The 22,463-nt window shown below is 37.3% G+C and overlaps 1 protein-coding gene across 1 annotated transcript in view; it reads left to right on the forward strand.

Annotated features, from left to right (window-relative positions):
• Positions 1–22,463, forward strand: part of LOC109886356 (macrophage mannose receptor 1-like) — a 91,814-nt gene that overhangs the window by 32,822 nt on the left and 36,529 nt on the right. Inside the window, exons 10-15 of the mRNA XM_031806765.1 lie at positions 8,202–8,401; positions 9,565–9,686; positions 10,860–10,935; positions 16,031–16,184; positions 21,392–21,430; positions 22,066–22,229. Coding sequence (XP_031662625.1) covers positions 8,202–8,401; positions 9,565–9,686; positions 10,860–10,935; positions 16,031–16,184; positions 21,392–21,430; positions 22,066–22,229 — 755 coding nt within the window. The remainder of the gene's footprint in view (positions 1–8,201; positions 8,402–9,564; positions 9,687–10,859; positions 10,936–16,030; positions 16,185–21,391; positions 21,431–22,065; positions 22,230–22,463) is intronic.

A 22,463-nucleotide genomic window follows, 5' to 3' on the forward strand; every position in this document is an offset into this window, starting at 1 on the left:
TAGGAATCTGACTACAGTTCTATAGTAGGAGTCTGACTACAGTTCTATAGTAGGAGTCTCACTACAGTTCTATAGTAGGAGTCTCATAGTACAGTTCTATAGTAGGAGTCTCACTACAGTTCTATAGTAGGAGTCTGACTACAGTTCTATAGTAGGAGTCTCACTACAGTTCTATAGTAGGAGTCTCACTACAGTTCTATAGTAGGAGTCTGACTACAGTTCTATAGTAGGAGTCTCACTACAGTTCTATAGTAGGAGTCTCACTACAGTTCTATATTAGGAGTCTCACTACAGTTCTATAGTAGGAGTCTCATACTACAGTTCTATAGTAGGAGTCTGACTACAGTTCTATAGTAGGAGTCTGACTACAGTTCTATAGTAGGAGTCTAATACTACAGTTCTATAGTAGGAGTCTCACTACAGTTCTATAGTAGGAGTCTCACTACAGTTCTATAGTAGGAGTCTCACTACAGTTCTATAGTAGGAGTCTCACTACAGTTCTATAGTAGGAGTCTAATACTACAGTTCTATAGTAGGAGTCTCACTACAGTTCTATAGTAGGAGTCTCACTACAGTTCTATAGTAGGAGTCTCACTACAGTTCTATAGTAGGAGTCTGACTACAGTTCTATAGTAGGAGTCTCACTACAGTTCTATAGTAGGAGTCTCACTACAGTTCTATAGTAAGAGTCTGACTACAGTTCTATAGTAGGAGTCTCACTACAGTTCTATAGTAGGAGTCTAATACTACAGTTCTATAGTAGGAGTCTCACTACAGTTCTATAGTAGGAGTCTGACTACAGTTCTATAGTAGGAGTCTCATACTACAGTTCTATAGTAGGAGTCTCACTACAGTTCTATAGTAGGAGTCTCACTACAGTTCTATAGTAGGAGTCTGACTACAGTTCTATAGTAGGAGTCTGACTACAGTTCTATAGTAGGAGTCTCACTACAGTTCTATAGTAGGAGTCTCATACTACAGTTCTATAGTAGGAGTCTCACTACAGTTCTATAGTAGGAGTCTGACTACAGTTCTATAGTAGGAGTCTCATACTACAGTTCTATAGTAGGAGCCTGACTACAGTTCTATAGTAGGAGTCTCATACTACAGTTCTATAGTAGGAGTCTCACTACAGTTCTATAGTAGGAGTCTCACTACAGTTCTATAGTAGGAGTCTCACTACAGTTCTATAGTAGGAGTCTCACTACAGTTCTATAGTAGGAGTCTCACTACAGTTCTATAGTAGGAGTCTGACTACAGTTCTATAGTAGGAGTCTCACTACAGTTCTATAGTAGGAGTCTCACTACAGTTCTATAGTAGGAGTCTCACTACAGTTCTATAGTAGGAGTCTCATACTACAGTTCTATAGTAGGAGTCTGACTACAGTTCTATAGTAGGAGTCTCACTACAGTTCTATAGTAGGAGTCTCACTACAGTTCTATAGTAGGAGTCTCATACTACAGTTCTATAGTAGGAGTCTGACTACAGTTCTATAGTAGGAGTCTGACTACAGTTCTATAGTAGGAGTCTGACTACAGTTCTATAGTAGGAGTCTCACTACAGCTCTATAGTAGGAGTCTCACTACAGTTCTATAGTAGGAGTCTCACTACAGTTCTATAGTAGGAGTCTCACTACAGTTCTATAGTAGGAGTCTCACTACAGTTCTATAGTAGGAGTCTCATACTACAGTTCTATAGTAGGAGTCTGACTACAGTTCTATAGTAGGAGTCTGACTACAGTTCTATAGTAGGAGTCTGACTACAGTTCTATAGTAGGAGTCTCACTACAGTTCTATAGTAGGAGTCTCACTACAGTTCTATAGTAGGAGTCTCACTACAGTTCTATAGTAGGAGTCTCACTACAGTTCTATAGTAGGAGTCTCACTACAGTTCTATAATAGGAGTCTCACTACAGTTCTATAGTAGGAGTCTCACTACAGTTCTATATTAGGAGTCTGACTACAGTTCTATAGTAGGAGTCTGACTACAGTTCTATAGTAGGAGTCTCACTACAGTTCTATAGTAGGAGTCTCACTACAGTTCTATAGTAGGAGTCTGAACACAGTTCTATAGTAGGAGTCTGACTACAGTTCTATAGTAGGAGTCTCACTACAGTTCTATAGTAGGAGTCTCATAGTACAGTTCTATAGTAGGAGTCTCACTACAGTTCTATAGTAGGAGTCTGACTACAGTTCTATAGTAGGAGTCTCACTACAGTTCTATAGTAGGAGTCTCACTACAGTTCTATAGTAGGAGTCTGACTACAGTTCTATAGTAGGAGTCTCACTACAGTTCTATATTAGGAGTCTCACTACAGTTCTATAGTAGGAGTCTCATACTACAGTTCTATAGTAGGAGTCTGACTACAGTTCTATAGTAGGAGTCTGACTACAGTTCTATAGTAGGAGTCTAATACTACAGTTCTATAGTAGGAGTCTCACTACAGTTCTATAGTAGGAGTCTCACTACAGTTCTATAGTAGGAGTCTCACTACAGTTCTATAGTAGGAGTCTAATACTACAATTCTATAGTAGGAGTCTCACTACAGTTATATAGTAAGAATCTCACTACAGTTCTTTAGTAGGAGTCTCACTACAGTTCTATAGTAGGTTATCTCATACTACAGTTCTATAGTTGGAGTCTCACTACAGTTCTATAGTAGGAGTCTCACTACAGTTCTATAGTAGGAGTCTCACTACAGTTCTATAGTAGGAGTCTCACTACAGTTCTATAGTAGGAGTCTCACTACAGTTCTATAGTAGGAGTCTCACTACAGTTCTATAGTAGGAGTCTCACTACAGTTCTATAGTAGGAGTCTGACTACAGTTCTATAGTAGGAGTCTGACTACAGTTCTATAGTAGGAGTCTCACTACAGTTCTATAGTAGGAGTCTCACTACAGTTCTATAGTAGGAGTCTCACTACAGTTCTATAATAGGAGTCTCACTACAGTTCTATAGTAGGAGTCTCACTACAGTTCTATAGTAGGAGTCTGACTACAGTTCTATAATAGGAGTCTCACTACAGTTCTATAGTAGGAGTCTCACTACAGTTCTATAGTAGGAGTCTCACTACAGTTCTATAGTAGGAGTCTCACTACAGTTCTATAGTAGGAGTCTCACTACAGTTCTATAGTAGGAGTCTCACTACAGTTCTATAATAGGAGTCTCACTACAGTCCTATAGTAGGAGTCTCACTACAGTTCTATATTAGGAGTCTGACTACAGTTCTATAGTAGGAGTCTGACTACAGTTCTATAGTAGGAGTCTCACTACAGTTCTATAGTAGGAGTCTCACTACAGTTCTATAGTAGGAGTCTGACTACAGTTCTATAGTAGGAGTCTGACTACAGCTCTATAGTAGGAGTCTCACTACAGTTCTATAGTAGGAGTCTCACTACAGTTCTATAGTAGGAGTCTCACTACAGTTCTATAGTAGGAGTCTCACTACAGTTCTATAGTAGGAGTCTCACTACAGTTCTATAGTAGGAGTCTGACTACAGTTCTATAGTAGGAGTCTGACTACAGTTCTATAGTAGGAGTCTCACTACAGCTCTATAGTAGGAGTCTCACTACAGTTCTGTAGTAGGAGTCTCACTACAGTTCTATAGTAGGAGTCTCACTACAGTTCTATAGTAGGAGTCTCACTACAGTTCTAAAGTAGGAGTCTCATACTACAGTTCTATAGTAGGAGTCTGACTACAGTTCTATAGTAGGAGTCTGACTACAGTTCTATAGTAGGAGTCTGACTACAGTTCTATAGTAGGAGTCTCACTACAGTTCTATAGTAGGAGTCTCACTACAGTTCTATAGTAGGAGTCTCACTACAGTTCTATAGTAGGAGTCTCACTACAGTTCTATAGTAGGAGTCTCACTACAGTTCTATAATAGGAGTCTCACTACAGTTCTATAGTAGGAGTCTCACTACAGTTCTATATTAGGAGTCTGACTACAGTTCTATAGTAGGAGTCTGACTACAGTTCTATAGTAGGAGTCTCACTACAGTTCTATAGTAGGAGTCTCACTACAGTTCTATAGTAGGAGTCTGAACACAGTTCTATAGTAGGAGTCTGACTACAGTTCTATAGTAGGAGTCTCACTACAGTTCTATAGTAGGAGTCTCATAGTACAGTTCTATAGTAGGAGTCTCACTACAGTTCTATAGTAGGAGTCTGACTACAGTTCTATAGTAGGAGTCTCACTACAGTTCTATAGTAGGAGTCTCACTACAGTTCTATAGTAGGAGTCTGACTACAGTTCTATAGTAGGAGTCTCACTACAGTTCTATATTAGGAGTCTCACTACAGTTCTATAGTAGGAGTCTCATACTACAGTTCTATAGTAGGAGTCTGACTACAGTTCTATAGTAGGAGTCTGACTACAGTTCTATAGTAGGAGTCTAATACTACAGTTCTATAGTAGGAGTCTCACTACAGTTCTATAGTAGGAGTCTCACTACAGTTCTATAGTAGGAGTCTCACTACAGTTCTATAGTAGGAGTCTCACTACAGTTCTATAGTAGGAGTCTAATACTACAGTTCTATAGTAGGAGTCTCACTACAGTTATATAGTAAGAATCTCACTACAGTTCTTTAGTAGGAGTCTCACTACAGTTCTATAGTAGGTTATCTCATACTACATTTCTATAGTTGGAGTCTCACTACAGTTCTATAGTAGGAGTCTCACTACAGTTCTATAGTAGGAGTCTCACTACAGTTCTATAGTAGGAGTCTCACTACAGTTCTATAGTAGGAGTCTCACTACAGTTCTATAGTAGGAGTCTCACTACAGTTCTATAGTAGGAGTCTCACTACAGTTCTATAGTAGGAGTCTGACTACAGTTCTATAGTAGGAGTCTGACTACAGTTCTATAGTAGGAGTCTCACTACAGTTCTATAGTAGGAGTCTCACTACAGTTCTATAGTAGGAGTCTCACTACAGTTCTATAATAGGAGTCTCACTACAGTTCTATAGTAGGAGTCTCACTACAGTTCTATAGTAGGAGTCTGACTACAGTTCTATAATAGGAGTCTCACTACAGTTCTATAGTAGGAGTCTCACTACAGTTCTATAGTAGGAGTCTCACTACAGTTCTATAGTAGGAGTCTCACTACAGTTCTATAGTAGGAGTCTCACTACAGTTCTATAGTAGGAGTCTCACTACAGTTCTATAATAGGAGTCTCACTACAGTCCTATAGTAGGAGTCTCACTACAGTTCTATATTAGGAGTCTGACTACAGTTCTATAGTAGGAGTCTGACTACAGTTCTATAGTAGGAGTCTCACTACAGTTCTATAGTAGGAGTCTCACTACAGTTCTATAGTAGGAGTCTGACTACAGTTCTATAGTAGGAGTCTGACTACAGCTCTATAGTAGGAGTCTCACTACAGTTCTATAGTAGGAGTCTCACTACAGTTCTATAGTAGGAGTCTCACTACAGTTCTATAGTAGGAGTCTCACTACAGTTCTATAGTAGGAGTCTCACTACAGTTCTATAATAGGAGTCTCACTACAGTTCTATAGTAGGAGTCTCACTACAGTTCTATATTAGGAGTCTGACTACAGTTCTATAGTAGGAGTCTGACTACAGTTCTATAGTAGGAGTCTCACTACAGTTCTATAGTAGGAGTCTCACTACAGTTCTATAGTAGGAGTCTGACTACAGTTCTATAATAGGAGTCTGACTACAGTTCTATAGTAGGAGTCTCACTACAGTTCTATAGTAGGAGTCTCGTAGTACAGTTCTATAGTAGGAGTCTCACTACAGTTCTATAGTAGGAGTCTGACTACAGTTCTATAGTAGGAGTCTCACTACAGTTCTATAGTAGGAGTCTCACTACAGTTCTATAGTAGGAGTCTGACTACAGTTCTATAGTAGGAGTCTCACTACAGTTCTATAGTAGGAGTCTCACTACAGTTCTATATTAGGAGTCTCACTACAGTTCTATAGTAGGAGTCTCATACTACAGTTCTATAGTAGGAGTCTGACTACAGTTCTATAGTAGGAGTCTGACTACAGTTCTATAGTAGGAGTCTAATACTACAGTTCTATAGTAGGAGTCTCACTACAGTTCTATAGTAGGAGTCTCACTACAGTTCTATAGTAGGAGTCTCACTACAGTTCTATAGTAGGAGTCTCACTACAGTTCTATAGTAGGAGTCTAATACTACAGTTCTATAGTAGGAGTCTCACTACAGTTCTATAGTAGGAGTCTCACTACAGTTCTATAGTAGGAGTCTCACTACAGTTCTATAGTAGGAGTCTGACTACAGTTCTATAGTAGGAGTCTCACTACAGTTCTATAGTAGGAGTCTCACTACAGTTCTATAGTAAGAGTCTGACTACAGTTCTATAGTAGGAGTCTCACTACAGTTCTATAGTTGGAGTCTAATACTACAGTTCTATAGTAGGAGTCTCACTACAGTTCTATAGTAGGAGTCTGACTACAGTTCTATAGTAGGAGTCTCATACTACAGTTCTATAGTAGGAGTCTCACTACAGTTCTATAGTAGGAGTCTCACTACAGTTCTATAGTAGGAGTCTGACTACAGTTCTATAGTAGGAGTCTGACTACAGTTCTATAGTAGGAGTCTCACTACAGTTCTATAGTAAGAGTCTCATACTACAGTTCTATAGTAGGAGTCTCACTACAGTTCTATAGTAGGAGTCTGACTACAGTTCTATAGTAGGAGTCTCATACTACAGTTCTATAGTAGGAGCCTGACTACAGTTCTATAGTAGGAGTCTCATACTACAGTTCTATAGTAGGAGTCTCACTACAGTTCTATAGTAGGAGTCTCACTACAGTTCTATAGTAGGAGTCTCACTACAGTTCTATAGTAGGAGTCTCACTACAGTTCTATAGTAGGAGTCTCACTACAGTTCTATAGTAGGAGTCTGACTACAGTTCTATAGTAGGAGTCTCACTACAGTTCTATAGTAGGAGTCTCACTACAGTTCTATAGTAGGAGTCTCACTACAGTTCTATAGTAGGAGTCTCATACTACAGTTCTATAGTAGGAGTCTGACTACAGTTCTATAGTAGGAGTCTCACTACAGTTCTATAGTAGGAGTCTCACTACAGTTCTATAGTAGGAGTCTCATACTACAGTTCTATAGTAGGAGTCTGACTACAGTTCTATAGTAGGAGTCTGACTACAGTTCTATAGTAGGAGTCTGACTACAGTTCTATAGTAGGAGTCTCACTACAGTTCTATAGTAGGAGTCTCACTACAGTTCTATAGTAGGAGTCTCACTACAGTTCTATAGTAGGAGTCTCACTACAGTTCTATAGTAGGAGTCTCACTACAGTTCTATAGTAGGAGTCTCATACTACAGTTCTATAGTAGGAGTCTGACTACAGTTCTATAGTAGGAGTCTGACTACAGTTCTATAGTAGGAGTCTGACTACAGTTCTATAGTAGGAGTCTCACTACAGTTCTATAGTAGGAGTCTGACTACAGTTCTATAGTAGGAGTCTCACTACAGTACTATAGTAGGAGTCTGACTACAGTTCTATAGTAGGAGTCTCACTACAGTTCTATAGTAGGAGTCTCATACTACAGTTCTATAGTAGGAGTCTCACTACAGTTCTATAGTAGGAGTCTCACTACAGTTCTATAGTAGGAGTCTCACTACAGTTCTATAGTAGGAGTCTCACTACAGTTCTATAGTAGGAGTCTCATACTACAGTTCTATAGTAGGAGTCTGACTACAGTTCTATAGTAGGAGTCTGACTACAGTTCTATAGTAGGAGTCTGACTACAGTTCTATAGTAGGAGTCTCACTACAGTTCTATAGTAGGAGTCTGACTACAGTTCTATAGTAGGAGTCTCACTACAGTTCTATAGTAGGAGTCTGACTACAGTTCTATAGTAGGAGTCTCACTACAGTTCTATAATAGGAGTCTGACTACAGTTCTATAGTAGGAGTCTCACTACAGTTCTATAGTAGGAGTCTCACTACAGTTCTATAATAGGAGTCTGACTACAGTTCTATAGTAGGAGTCTCACTACAGTTCTATAGTAGGAGTCTCACTACAGTTCTATAGTAGGAGTCTGACTACAGTTCTATAGTAGGAGTCTCATACTACAGTTCTATATTACTGAATATCATTGAACATGGTAATAGGTGCTCTTAGCTGTGAACCTGAATGTTGCTCTGTATTTGTGTTCTCTCTTTGCGTCAACTTTGACCTCAGGCAGTCGACAGGGTTGTGTGGCCATGACAACAGGGACTCTAGCTGGATTATGGGATGTGCTGAGCTGCACCAATCAGGAGAAGTATATCTGTAAACACCTGGCAGAAGGAGCGGGGCCAACACCAGAACCAATCACACCTGTCCCTCCCAGGTGCCATGAGGGCTGGTTTCCTGTGGGGTATCGGAACTACTGCTTCAAGGTAGAGATAACTTATAATGAAACTATAATGTATTATGAGTGTAGTAACAACCTCTAGAGGTGTTAAAACCTCTTAAGGATTAGCCCCCTTTTTTCTATTTTCTCCTACAATGACATACCCAAGTCTAACTTCCTGTTGCTCAGGCCCTGAAGCAAGGATATGCATATTCTTGGTACCATTTGGAAGGAAACACTTTGAAGTTGATGGAAATGTGAAAGGAATGTAATAGAATATGACACAATAGATCTGGTAGAAGATAATAGAACAACCAACCGTTCTTTTGGATTTGTTTTGTACCATCGTCTTTGAAATGACCATCATTTATTATTCCAGCCCAGGTACAATTTAGATTTTAGCCACTAGATGGCATCAGTGTATTCCATAGTTTTACACTGATCCAATGAACCATTGCATTTCTGTTCAAAATTCAAGACTGCCCTAATGTGCCTAATTTGTTTATTAATAACTTTTCTTGTTCAAAATTGTGCACTCTCCTCAAACAACAATGGCATGGTATTCTTTCACTGTAATAGCTACTGTAAATTGGACAGTGCAGTTCGATGATTAACAAGAATTAAAGATTTCTGCCAATATCAGATATGTCTATATCCTGGGAAATGTTCTTGTTACTAACAACCTCATGCTAATCGCATTAGCCTACGTTAGCACAACCGTCCCGTGGAAGGGACACCGATCCCGAAGAAGTTTGAATGTTGTTCCTCCTCAACATAATAATATCTGACATGGAGACACTTTGATCCAGTCATACATGCATACATTTTACAGTATGGGTGGTCTCGGGAATCAAACCCACTATCCTGGTCTTGCAAGCACCATGTCCTACCACCTGATCTACAGGGGTTATAGGTCATTTAGGACAATGACCTGGTTTGTCGTTACTTCAGGATCTCTTCCTAACGGTAACAGATCATGATCCAGAGACAGTCTGTAATATAAGGATCTCTTCCTAACGGTAACGGATCATGATCCAGAGACAGTCTGTAATATAAGGATCTCTTCCTAACGGTAACAGATCATGATCCAGAGACAGTCTGTTAAATGACAATCTCTTCCATGTGTAGTGTCCATGGGGCTCTAGTCAATAGTAGTGCACTACCCATAGCGCTCTGGTCTGCACTGAATAGGTTGTCTGTCTGGTCCAGTTCTTTACAGGGCCTCGCAAAGATGAGAAGACCTGGTTTGAGGCTCGGGACTTCTGCAGGGTGATTGGAGGAGACCTACTCAGCATCCACAGTTCTACGGACCTCCAGTCTATGCATCATGTGTAAGTTCTTCAACCTCACTCAGATATTCCAACTCACACCTTTATCGGTAGCAACGGCTCCAGCCCCCAATAATCTCCGACAGGTCTTATTCTAGGATCCAAAGAGTCAACATATACAGGTTTAATTACATGTTTGTTTCCTATAAAGGTTTAGTAACATGTTTGTTGCCTATACAGGTTTAATAACATGTTTGTTTCCTATAAAGGTTTAATAACATGTTTGTTTCCTATAAAGGTTTAGCAACATGTTTGTTTCCTATAAAGGTTTAATAACATGTTTGTTTCCTATAAAGGTTTAATAACATGTTTGTTTCCTATAAAGGTTTAATAACATGTTTGTTTCCTATAAAGGTTTAATAACATGTTTGTTTCCTATAAAGGTTTAGCAACATGTTTGTTTCCTATAAAGGTTTAATAACATGTTTGTTGCCTATACAGGTTTAATAACATGTTTGTTTCCTATAAAGGTTTAATAACATGTTTGTTTCCTATAAAGGTTTAGCAACATGTTTGTTTCCTATAAAGGTTTAATAACATGTTTGTTTCCTATAAAGGTTTAATAACATGTTTGTTTCCTATAAAGGTTTAGCAACATGTTTGTTTCCTATAAAGGTTTAATAACATGTTTGTTTCCTATAAAGGTTTAATAACATGTTTGTTTCCTATAAAGGTTTAATAACATGTTTGTTTCCTATAAAGGTTTAATAACATGTTTGTTTCCTATAAAGGTTTAGCAACATATTTGTTTCCTATAAAGGTTTAATAACATGTTTGTTTCAGTATGTGACAGTTCTATTTCCACCTCCACTAGGTGGGGCCCCCGACATACCAACAATGTAATACTGCTAACTCACACTGACAGAAGTTGTATTCCCTGCCATGGTGATAATATAGTGTTGTTCTGGATACCGTAGCCATGGTGATAATATAGTGTTGTTCTGGATACCGTAGCCATGGTGATAATATAGTGTTGTTCTGGATACCGTAGCCACGGTGATAATATAGTATTGTTCTGGATACCGTAGCCATGGTGATAATATAGTGTTGTTTTCGATACCGTAGCCATGGTGATAATATAGTATTGTTTTGGATACTGTAGCCCTGGTGAGAATATAGCATTGTTCTGGATACCGTAGCCATGGTGATAATATAGTATTGTTCTGGATACATTAGCCATGGTGGGACTTCCTGGATCGGTCTGAGTGCTCAGGATCCCAACGCTGGCTACGCCTGGACTGATGGGTCACCAGTGAGTTATGTTCACATAATAATACAAATACTACTACTAATTATAATACTAATAGTAATACCACTACTAATACTACTACTACTAGTAATACTACTACTACTACAACTACTGCTACTAATAGTAATACTACTACTACTACTAATACTACTACTACTACAGCTACTGATACTAATAGTAATACTACTACTAATTATAATAATAATAATAGTTATACTACTACTACTACTACTAATACTACTACTACTACAAATAGTAATATTATAATACTACTTCTAATTATAATAATAATAGTAACACTGCTTCTACTACTACTAGTAATACTACTTGTACTACTACTGCTATTAACAGTAATACTGCTACTAATAGTAATACTACTACTACTAATAGTAATACTGCTACTAATAGTAATACTACTACTACTACTAATAGTAATACTACTACTAATAGTAATACTACTACTAATAGTAATACTACTACTACTACTAATAGTAATACTACTACGACTTCTAATTATAATAATAATAACACTGCTTCTACTACTACTGGTAATACTACTCGTACTACTACTACTGCTACTAATAGTACTACTACTGCTACTAATAGTACTACTACTACTACTAATAGTAATACTGCTACTAATAGTAATACTACTACTACAAATAGTAATATTATAATACTACTTCTAATTATAATAATAATAGTAACACTGCTCGTACTACTACTAGTAATACTACTTGTACTACTACTGCTATTAACAGTAATACTGCTACTAATAGTAATACTGCTACTAATAGTAATACTGCTACTAATAGTAATACTACTACTAATAGTAATACTACTACTACTAATAGTAATACTACTACTAATAGTGATACTACTACTAATAGTGATACTTCTACTACTAATAGTAATACTACTACTACTACTAATAGTAATACTACTGCTACTAATAGTAATACTACTGCTAATAGTAATACTACTACTACTAATAGTAATACTGCTACTAATAGTAATACTACTACTACTACTAGTAATACTGCTACTAATAGTAATACTACTACTACTAATAGTAATACTACTACTACTAATAGTAATACTACTACTACTAATAGTAATACTACTACTAATAGTAATACTACTACTACTAATAGTAATACTACTACTAATAGTGATACTTCTACTACTAATAGTAATACTACTACTACTACTAATAGTAATACTGCTACTAATAGTAATACTACTGCTACTAATAGTAATCCTACTACGACTTCTAATTATAATAATAATAATAGTAATAATGCTTCTACTACTAATAGTAATACTACTAATAGTAATACTACTACTAATAGTAATACTACTGCTACTAATAGTAATACTACTGCTAATAGTAATACTGCTACTAATAATAGTAATACTACTACTACTACTAACAGTAATACTGCTACTAATAGTAATACTACTACTAATAGTAATACTACTACTACTAATAGTAATACTACTACTACTAACAGTAATACTACTACTACTAATAGTAATACTGCTACTAAATGTAATACTACTACTACCAATAGTAATACTGCTGCTACTAATAGTAATACTACTACTACTAATAGTAATACTACTACTAATAGTGATACTTCTACTACTAATAGTAATACTACTACTACTAATAGTAATACTGCTACTAATAGTAATACTACTACTACTAATAGTAATACTACTACTACTAATAGTAATACTACTACTAATAGTGATACTTCTACTACTAATAGTAATACTACTACTACTACTAATAGTAATACTACTGCTACTAATAGTAATACTACTGCTAATAGTAATACTACTACTACTAATAGTAATACTGCTACTAATAGTAATACTACTGCTACTAATAGTAATACTACTACTAATAGTAATACTACTAATAGTAATACTACTACTAATAGTAATACTACTGCTACTAATAGTAATACTACTGCTAATAGTAATACTACTACTACTAATAGTAATACTGCTACTAATAGTAATACTACTACTACTAATAGTAATACTGCTACTAATAGTAATACTACTACTACTACTACTAATAGTAATACTACTACGACTTCTAATTATAATAATAATAACACTGCTTCTACTACTACTGGTAATACTACTCGTACTACTACTACTGCTACTAATAGTACTACTACTGCTACTAATAGTACTACTACTACTACTAATAGTAATACTGCTACTAATAGTAATACTACTACTACAAATAGTAATATTATAATACTACTTCTAATTTTAATAATAATAGTAACACTGCTCGTACTACTACTAGTAATACTACTTGTACTACTACTGCTATTAACAGTAATACTGCTACTAATAGTAATACTGCTACTAATAGTAATACTGCTACTAATAGTAATACTACTACTAATAGTAATACTACTACTACTAATAGTAATACTACTACTAATAGTGATACTACTACTAATAGTGATACTTCTACTACTAATAGTAATACTACTACTACTACTAATAGTAATACTACTGCTACTAATAGTAATACTACTGCTAATAGTAATACTACTACTACTAATAGTAATACTGCTACTAATAGTAATACTACTACTACTAATAGTAATACTACTACTACTAATAGTAATACTACTACTACTAATAGTAATACTACTACTACTAATAGTAATACTACTACTAATAGTAATACTACTACTACTAATAGTAATACTACTACTAATAGTGATACTTCTACTACTAATAGTAATACTACTACTACTACTAATAGTAATACTGCTACTAATAGTAATACTACTGCTACTAATAGTAATCCTACTACGACTTCTAATTATAATAATAATAGTAATAATGCTTCTACTACTAATAGTAATACTACTAATAGTAATACTACTACTAATAGTAATACTACTGCTACTAATAGTAATACTACTGCTAATAGTAATACTGCTACTAATAATAGTAATACTACTACTACTACTAATAGTAATACTGCTACTAATAGTAATACTACTACTAATAGTAATACTACTACTACTAATAGTAATACTACTACTACTAACAGTAATACTACTACTACTAATAGTAATACTGCTACTAAATGTAATACTACTACTACCAATAGTAATACTGCTGCTACTAATAGTAATACTACTACTACTAATAGTAATACTACTACTAATAGTGATACTTCTACTACTAATAGTAATACTACTACTACTAATAGTAATACTGCTACTAATAGTAATACTACTACTACTAATAGTAATACTACTACTACTAATAGTAATACTACTACTAATAGTGATACTTCTACTACTAATAGTAATACTACTACTACTACTAACAGTAATACTACTGCTACTAATAGTAATACTACTGCTAATAGTAATACTACTACTACTAATAGTAATACTGCTACTAATAGTAATACTACTGCTACTAATAGTAATACTACTACTAATAGTAATACTACTAATAGTAATACTACTACTAATAGTAATACTACTGCTACTAATAGTAATACTACTGCTAATAGTAATACTACTACTACTAATAGTAATACTGCTACTAATAGTAATAGTACTACTACTAATAGTAATACTGCTACTAATAGTAATACTGCTACTAATAGTGATAATACTACTACTAATAGTAATACTACTACTACTACTAATAGTAATAATGCTACTAATAGTAATACTACTGCTACCAATAGTGATAATACTACTACTAATAGTAATACTACTACTACTACTACTAATAGTAATAATGCTACTAATAGTAATACTACTACTAATAATAATAATACTGCTACTAATAGTAATACTACTACTACAAATAGTAATATTATAATACTACTTCTAATTATAATAGTAATACTGCTTCTACTACTACTAGTAATACTACTCGTACTACTACTGCTATTAACAGTAATACTACTACTACTAATAGTGATACTACTACTACTACTAATAGTAATACTACTACGACTTCTAATTATAATGATAATAGTAATACTGCCTATACTACTACTAGTAATACTACACATACTACTACTACTGCTACTAACATTAATACTGCTACTAACAGTAATACTACTAGTACTAATAGTAATACTACCCGTACTACTACTACTGCTACTAATAGTAATACTACTACTAATAGTAATACTGCTACTAATAGTAATACTACTACTACTAATAGTAATACTACGACTACTACTAATAGTAGTACTGCTACTAATACTAATATTACTACTACTAATAGTAATACTACTACTACTAATAGTAATACTACTACTACTAATAGTAATACTGCTACTACTACTACTAATAGTAATACTACTACGACATCTAATTATAATAATAATAGTAACATTGCTACTAATAGTAATACTACTACTACTACTACTAATAGTAATACTACTACTACTATAGTAATACTACTACTACTAATAGTAATACTACTATGACTTCTAATTATAATGATACTAGTAATACTACTCATACTACTACTACTGCTACTAACATTAATACTGCTACTAATAGTAATACTACTACTACTAATAGTAATACTACTACTAATAGTAATACTACTACGACTTCTAATTATTATAATAATAGTAATACTGCTTCTACTACTACTGGTAATACTACTCGTACTACTACTGCTACTAATAGTAATACTGCTACTAATAGTAATACTACTAGTACTAATAGTAATACTACTACTACTACTACTACTACTACAAATAGTAATATTATAATACTACTTCTAATTATAATAAAATAGTAACACTGCTTCTACTACTACTAGTAATACTACTCGTACTACTACTACTGCTATTAACAGTAATACTGCTACTAATCGTAATACTACTAGCACTACTACTACTGCTAATTATAAATATGTGTTGTTCCTGAACACTTCCAACTGAGCTGCCTCCCATGTTGGCTGATGTTTTTCCTCAAGGAATATTCATGATTGTCTGTACAAGGTTTGAAGTATTGTTGATCAGAAGTCTACCTCATGGGAAAGTTTCTCTTACAAATGTGTTTGTCCTCAGCTGTCCTTCCAACACTGGATGGAGGGGGAACCCAACAACTACAACGGCGTGGAGTCCTGTGCTGAGATGAGGAACTCTTACTGGGATGAAGAGGGATCCTGGAACGATGTAAACTGTGAGGGCTACAACGACTGGCTGTGTGAGATCCCTAAAGGTAATGTACTGTATGGCTACAATGACTGGCTGTGTGAGATCCCTAAAGGTAATGTACTGTATGGCTACAATAACTGGCTGTGTGAGATCCCTAAAGGTAATGTACTGTATGGGGTCTCTCAGTCTGGCTGTGTGAGATCCCTAAAGGTAATGTACTGTATGGGGTCTGACTGTGTGAGATCTCTAAAGGTAATGTACTGTATGGGGTCTGACTGTGTGAGATCCCTAAAGGTAATGTACTGTATGGGGTCTCTCAGTCTGACTGTGTGAGATCCCTAAAGGTAATGTACTGTATGGGGTCTCTCAGTCTGACTGTGTGAGATCTCTCAGTCTGGCTGTGTGAGATCCCTAAAGGTAATGTACTGTATGGGGTCTCTCAGTCTGACTGTGTGAGATCCCTAAAGGTAATGTACTGTATAGGGTCTCTCAGTCTGACTCTGTGAGATCCCTAAAGGTAATGTACTGTATGGGGTCTCTCAGTCTGACTGTGGCTGAGTCTTAAATGGCACAATAGACCATATATAAAATCAAATCAAATCAAATTGTATGTATTTGTCACATGTGCCGAATGCAACAGGTGTAGTACACCTTACAGTGAAATGCTTACAAGCCTTTAATTAACCAACAATGCAGCTTAAATCTTCTTAGGGCTGAAAACCCGTTAAAGGGATCGATATGACAACAGCCATTGATAATGCGGGGAGCCAAATTCAAAATAACAAAAATCTCATAATTGAAATTCCTCAAGCATACAAGTATTTTACGCAATTTTAAAGATAAAATTCTCGTTAAAACCTTTTGTGACTAGGGGGCAGTATTTTCATTTTTTGAAAAATAACGTTCCTGTAATAAATGGGATATTTTGTCAGGACAAGATTGAGAATATGCATATAATTGACAGCTTAGGATAGACAACACTCTAAAGTTTCCAAAACTGTAAAAATATTGTCTGTGAGTATAACAGAACTGATATTGCAGGCGAAAGCCTGAGAAAATCCAATCCGGAAGTGACTCATCTTTTGAAAGCTCTGCGTTCCAATGCGTCCCTATTGAGCAGTGAATGGGCTATCAACCAGATTACTCCTTCTCCGTATTCCCGAAGGTGTCTACAGCATTGTGACGTAGTTTTACGCATTTATGTTGAAGAATACCCGTAAGCGGGCTACATTGCGCAACTGGTCACCTGATGGCTCCCAGAGTGATTCCCGTGTAAAATACAGAGGTAGCCATTATTCCACTCGGTCCTACTGAAAAACCAATTGTCCCGGTGGATATATTATCGAATAGATATTTGAAAAACACCTTGAGGATTGATTATAAACAACGTTTGCTATGTTTCTGTCGATATTATGGAGCTAATTTGGAATATTTTTCGGGGTTTTCGTGACTGCAATTTCAGGGCATTTTCTCAGCCAAACGTGAAGAACAAACGGAGCTATTTCGCCTACAAAAATAACATTTTTGGAAAAAATATGGGAGTCTCGTGAGTGAAAACATCCGAAGCTCATCAAAGGTAAATTATTTAATTTGATTGCTTTTCTGATTTCCGTGACCAGGTTACCTGCTGCTAGCTGGACAAAATGCTATGCTAGGCTGTCGATAAACTTACACAAATGCTTGTCTAGCTTTGGCTGTAAAGCATATTTTGAAAATCTGAGATGACAGGGTGATCAACAAAAGGCTAAGCTGTGTCTCACTATATTTCACTTGTGATTTTCATGAATAGGAATATTTTCTAGGAATATTTATGTCCGTTGCGTTATGCTAATTAGTGTCAGTCGATGATTAGTTACTAGAGGTTACTAGAGGTTTTAATACAGCCACAATTTCTGATTTCAAATAGGCTTTACAGCAAAAGCACCACAAATGATTATGTTAGGTCACCACCAAGCCACAGAAAACCACAGCCATTTTTCCAGCCAAAGATCGGAGTCACAAAAAGCACAAATAGAGATAAAATTAATCACTAACCTTTGATGATCTTCATCAGATGACACTCATAGGACTTCATGTTACACAATACATGTATGTTTTGTTGGATAAAGTTCATATTTATATAAAAAAATCTGAGATTACATTGATGCGTTATGTTCAATAGTTCCAAAAACATCCAGTGATTTTGCATAGCCACATCAATTTATAGAAATACTCATCATAAATGTTGATGAAAATACAAGTGTTATACATGGAATTATAGATTCCAAGAACACAGGATGAGATGTTACTATCCTTTGTGCAAGCACTTCCAAGAGTTAATGAACAGTGAGCGTGGTGAAATTTGGGGAGCGCATCGTCAGTAGTGTACCTTTGGTTCCTAGGGTGTTTCAGCCTTTCACACTATACACCCTCCCCAAAGGCGGCCAGCGACAGGGTGATCAATCCTACGCTTGCGTCCCATTCCCAATTAGTCATAGGAGTTGCCTTGTTGTTGATAGCCAACATCCCATGGGACTATGCATGGCAGGGGCGTCCTCCTCCCTGAGTCAAGCATTGTTGACCGCATACCTCCTGGCCCTCTCACTTCGGGGCCCAGCTGGGGTCTTTCCTCTTCATCCAGAGCCACTGACTGCTGCCTTCTGCCACCTCCGATACAGCTTTGATTGCCGAACGCCATTCCCAATTAGTCATAGGAGTTGCCTTGTTGTTGATAGCCAACATCCCATGGAATTATAGATATACTTCTCCTTAATAATGCAACCGCTGTGTCAGATTACAAAAAAGCTTTACGGAAAAAGCAAACCACGCAATAATCTGAGAACTGGGCTCAGAAAACATTTACATATATCCGCCATGTTGGAGTCAACAGAAGTTAGAAATAACATTATAAAAATTAACTTACCTTTGATGATCTTCATCAGAATGCACTCCCAGGAATCCTAGTTCCACAATAAATGTTTGATTTGATAATGTCCATCATTTATGTCCAAATATCTTCTTTTGTTAGCGCGTTTGGTAAACAAATTAAAACTCACGAAGCGCCGTTCACTAGTTATAGACGAAATGTCAAAAAGTTCCGTTACAGTCCTTTAGAAACATGTCAAACGATTTATGGAATCAATCTTTAGGATGTTTTTAACATAAATCATCAATAAGGTTCCAACCGGAGAATTCCTTTGTCTTCAGAAAAGCAATGAAACGCAGCTACCACCACCCTGTGGTACTCTGCCAGACACCTGACTCATTTAGCTCTCATTCAACCCAAAAGCACAGTAGAAGCCTCAAACAAGTTTCTAAAGATGGTTGACATCTAGTGAAAGCCGTAGGAAGTGCGACTTGACCAATATCCCACTGTGTATTCAATTGAGTTGAAAACCGCAGATTTCCCAATACCTGTTTGGAATATTTCTCCGATTTTTGCCTACCATATGAATTATGTTATACTCACAAACATCATTCAAACAGTTTTAGAAACTTCAGAGTGTTTTCTATCCAAATGTACTAATAATATGCATATATTACCAACAGGGACTGAGGAGCAGGCAGTTTACTCTGGGCACCTCTGGGCACCTTATACATCCAAGCTACTCAATACTGCCCCCAGCCATAAGAAGTTAAAAAGTGTTAAGATGAAGTGATATTTACTAAATAAACTGAAGTAAAAAAATGAATAAAGAAAACATTTAATTGAAAAAGAAAATCTAAAAATAACAAATAATTAAAGAGCATTAATAAAATAACAGTAGCGAGGCTATATGGGGCTACCGAGTGGCGCAGCGGTCTAAGGCACTGCATCTCAGTTGCCATACCAGGCGTTGATGCAACCAGTCTGGATGCTCTTGGTGGTGCATCTGTAGAACTTTCTGAGGATCTGAGGATCCACCTTTTCAGCCTACTGAGGGGAATAGCAGTTGTCGTGCCCTCTTCATGACCGTCTTGGTGTGTTTGGACCATGATAGTTTGTTGGTGATGTGGACACCAAGGAACTTGAAGCTCTCAACCTGCTCCACTACAGTCCCGTCGATGAGAATTGGGGCGTGCTTGGCCCTCCTTTTCCTGTAGTCCACGATCATCTCCTTTGTCTTGATCACATTGAGGGAGAGGTTGTTGTCCTGGCACCACACTGCGAGGTCTCTGACCTCCTCCCTATAGGCTGTCTCATCGTTGTCGGTGATCAGGCCTACCACCGTTGTGTCATCAGCAAACTTAATGATGGTGTTGGAGTCAGTCGCGGGTGAACAGGGAGTACAGGAGGGGACTGAGCCCGCACCCCTCAGAGGCCCCTGTGTTGAGGATCAATGTGGCAGATGTGTTGTTACCTACCATTTCCACCTGGGGCCCATCAGGAAGTCCAGGAGCCAGTTGCAGAGGGAGGTGTTTAGTCCCAGGGTCCTTAGCTTAGTGATGAGCTTTGAGGGCACTGTGGTGTTGAATGCTGAGTTGTAGTCAATGAACAGCATTCTCACGTAGGTGTTCATTTTATCCAGGTGGGAAAGGGCAGTGTGGAGTGAAATAGAGATTGCGTCATCTGTGGATCTGTTTGGGCGGTATGCAAATTGGAGTGGGTCTAGGGTGTCTGGGATAATGGTGTTGTGAGCCATGACCAGCCTTTCAAAGCACTTCATGGTTATAGATGTGAGTGCTGCGGGTCTGTCGTCATTTAGGCAGGTTACCTTGGTGTTCTTGGGCACAGGCACTATGGTAATCTGCTTGAAACATGTTTCATGTTTCATCCTGGTAATCCGTCCGGCCCTGCGGCCTTGTGAATGTTGAGCTATTTAAAGGTCGTTCTCACATCGGCTATGGAGAGCATGATCACACAGCCGTCCAGAACAGCTGGTGCTCTCATGCATGCTTCAGTGTTGCTTGCCTCAAAGCATGCATAGAAGTAAGTTAGCTCGTCTGGTAGGCTCACTGTGCAGCTCGCGGCTGTGCTTCCCTTTGTAGTCCGTAATAGTTTGCAAGCCCTGCCACATCCGACGAGCATCGGATGTGGTAGAAATGAGGTAAAACTGATTTGTTTACCTGCATTAAAGTCTCTGGCCACTAGGTGCGCCGCCCATGAGGTTGTGGTCAAAAGTGCAACACTATTAAAGGAAGACATTCAGGATGTAGCGCCTCTGTCTGTGGGACGGAAGTATTTTAGTCGACCTCACGTGCATGATTAGTAACCTTACTGGGACCAGAAGGCTTTAGCTTGGTGAGCTAACACAGTCTTCTCTCTCCTCTTGTATTCTACATTCTCCTCCTCTTTTCTCTGTGACATTACAGGAGTGACCCCACTACCTCCTCCCAACAACACCATCCCTGGTAAGTCCCCTTGACAGTACCTATCCCATAGCTCCCAGGACTCACTGGAAAATATTGGCAAGTGTTGATGAGTTGTCTATCACTCTTAAATTAATGAATAAATGAATGAGCTCACCACATTAAAAGTATAAATATTTTGAGGATGCATTGCGGTATGCTAGTGTGAACTTTGGAACGCAGTCCAAAAGCCCTCTGAAAAGTCCCCTCTCGAGACCGAGCGGACAAGTTCCCTCTAGAGACCGAGCGGACAAGTCCCCTCTAGAGACCGAGCGGACAAGTCCCCTCGAGACACCTAGCGGACAAGTCCCCTCGAGACACCTAGCGGACAAGTCCCCACTAGAGACCGAGCGGACAAGACCCCTCTAGAGACAGAGCAGACAAGTCCCCTCTAGAGACCGAGCAGAGAGAGGACTAATCTGCTTGGTCTCTAGCGAGGACTAATCTGCTTGGTCTCTAGAGAGGACTAATCTGCTTGGTCTCTAGAGAGGACTAATCTTCTTGGTCTCTAGCGAGGACTAATCTGCTTGGTCTCTAGAGAGGACTAATCTGCTTGGTCTCTAGAGAGGACTAATCTGCTTGGTCTCCAGAGGGGATTTAATTGCACATAACTTATATTATTTTCTAACCCTGTCTAGAGTATAATGTGACAGAGGATGGCTGGCTGGAGTATGGAGGCTCTCAATATTACTTTAATACTGAGAGGCTGGCCATGGAGAATGCCAGACACTACTGTCAGCAGAGGCATGGGGACCTTGTTGTTATCAACGGACTAACAGAAAATACATTTCTGTGGAAAAAGGTAAACACCTATAGTTTCGCTATAGTCCTGCCTTCAAACACATTGGCAGAGCTATATACACAAGAAATACTTTAAAGTACTACTTAAGTCGTTTTTTGGGGTATCTGTTCTTTACATTTATATTTTTTGACAACTTTTACTTTTCCTTCACTACATTCCTAAAAGAAATGATATACTTTTTACTCCACACATTTTCCCTCAAACCCAAAAGTAATGTTTTGAATGGTTAGCAGG

Source organism: Oncorhynchus kisutch, linkage group LG27, assembly GCF_002021735.2.
Source record: "Oncorhynchus kisutch isolate 150728-3 linkage group LG27, Okis_V2, whole genome shotgun sequence".
NCBI lineage: Eukaryota > Metazoa > Chordata > Actinopteri > Salmoniformes > Salmonidae > Oncorhynchus > Oncorhynchus kisutch.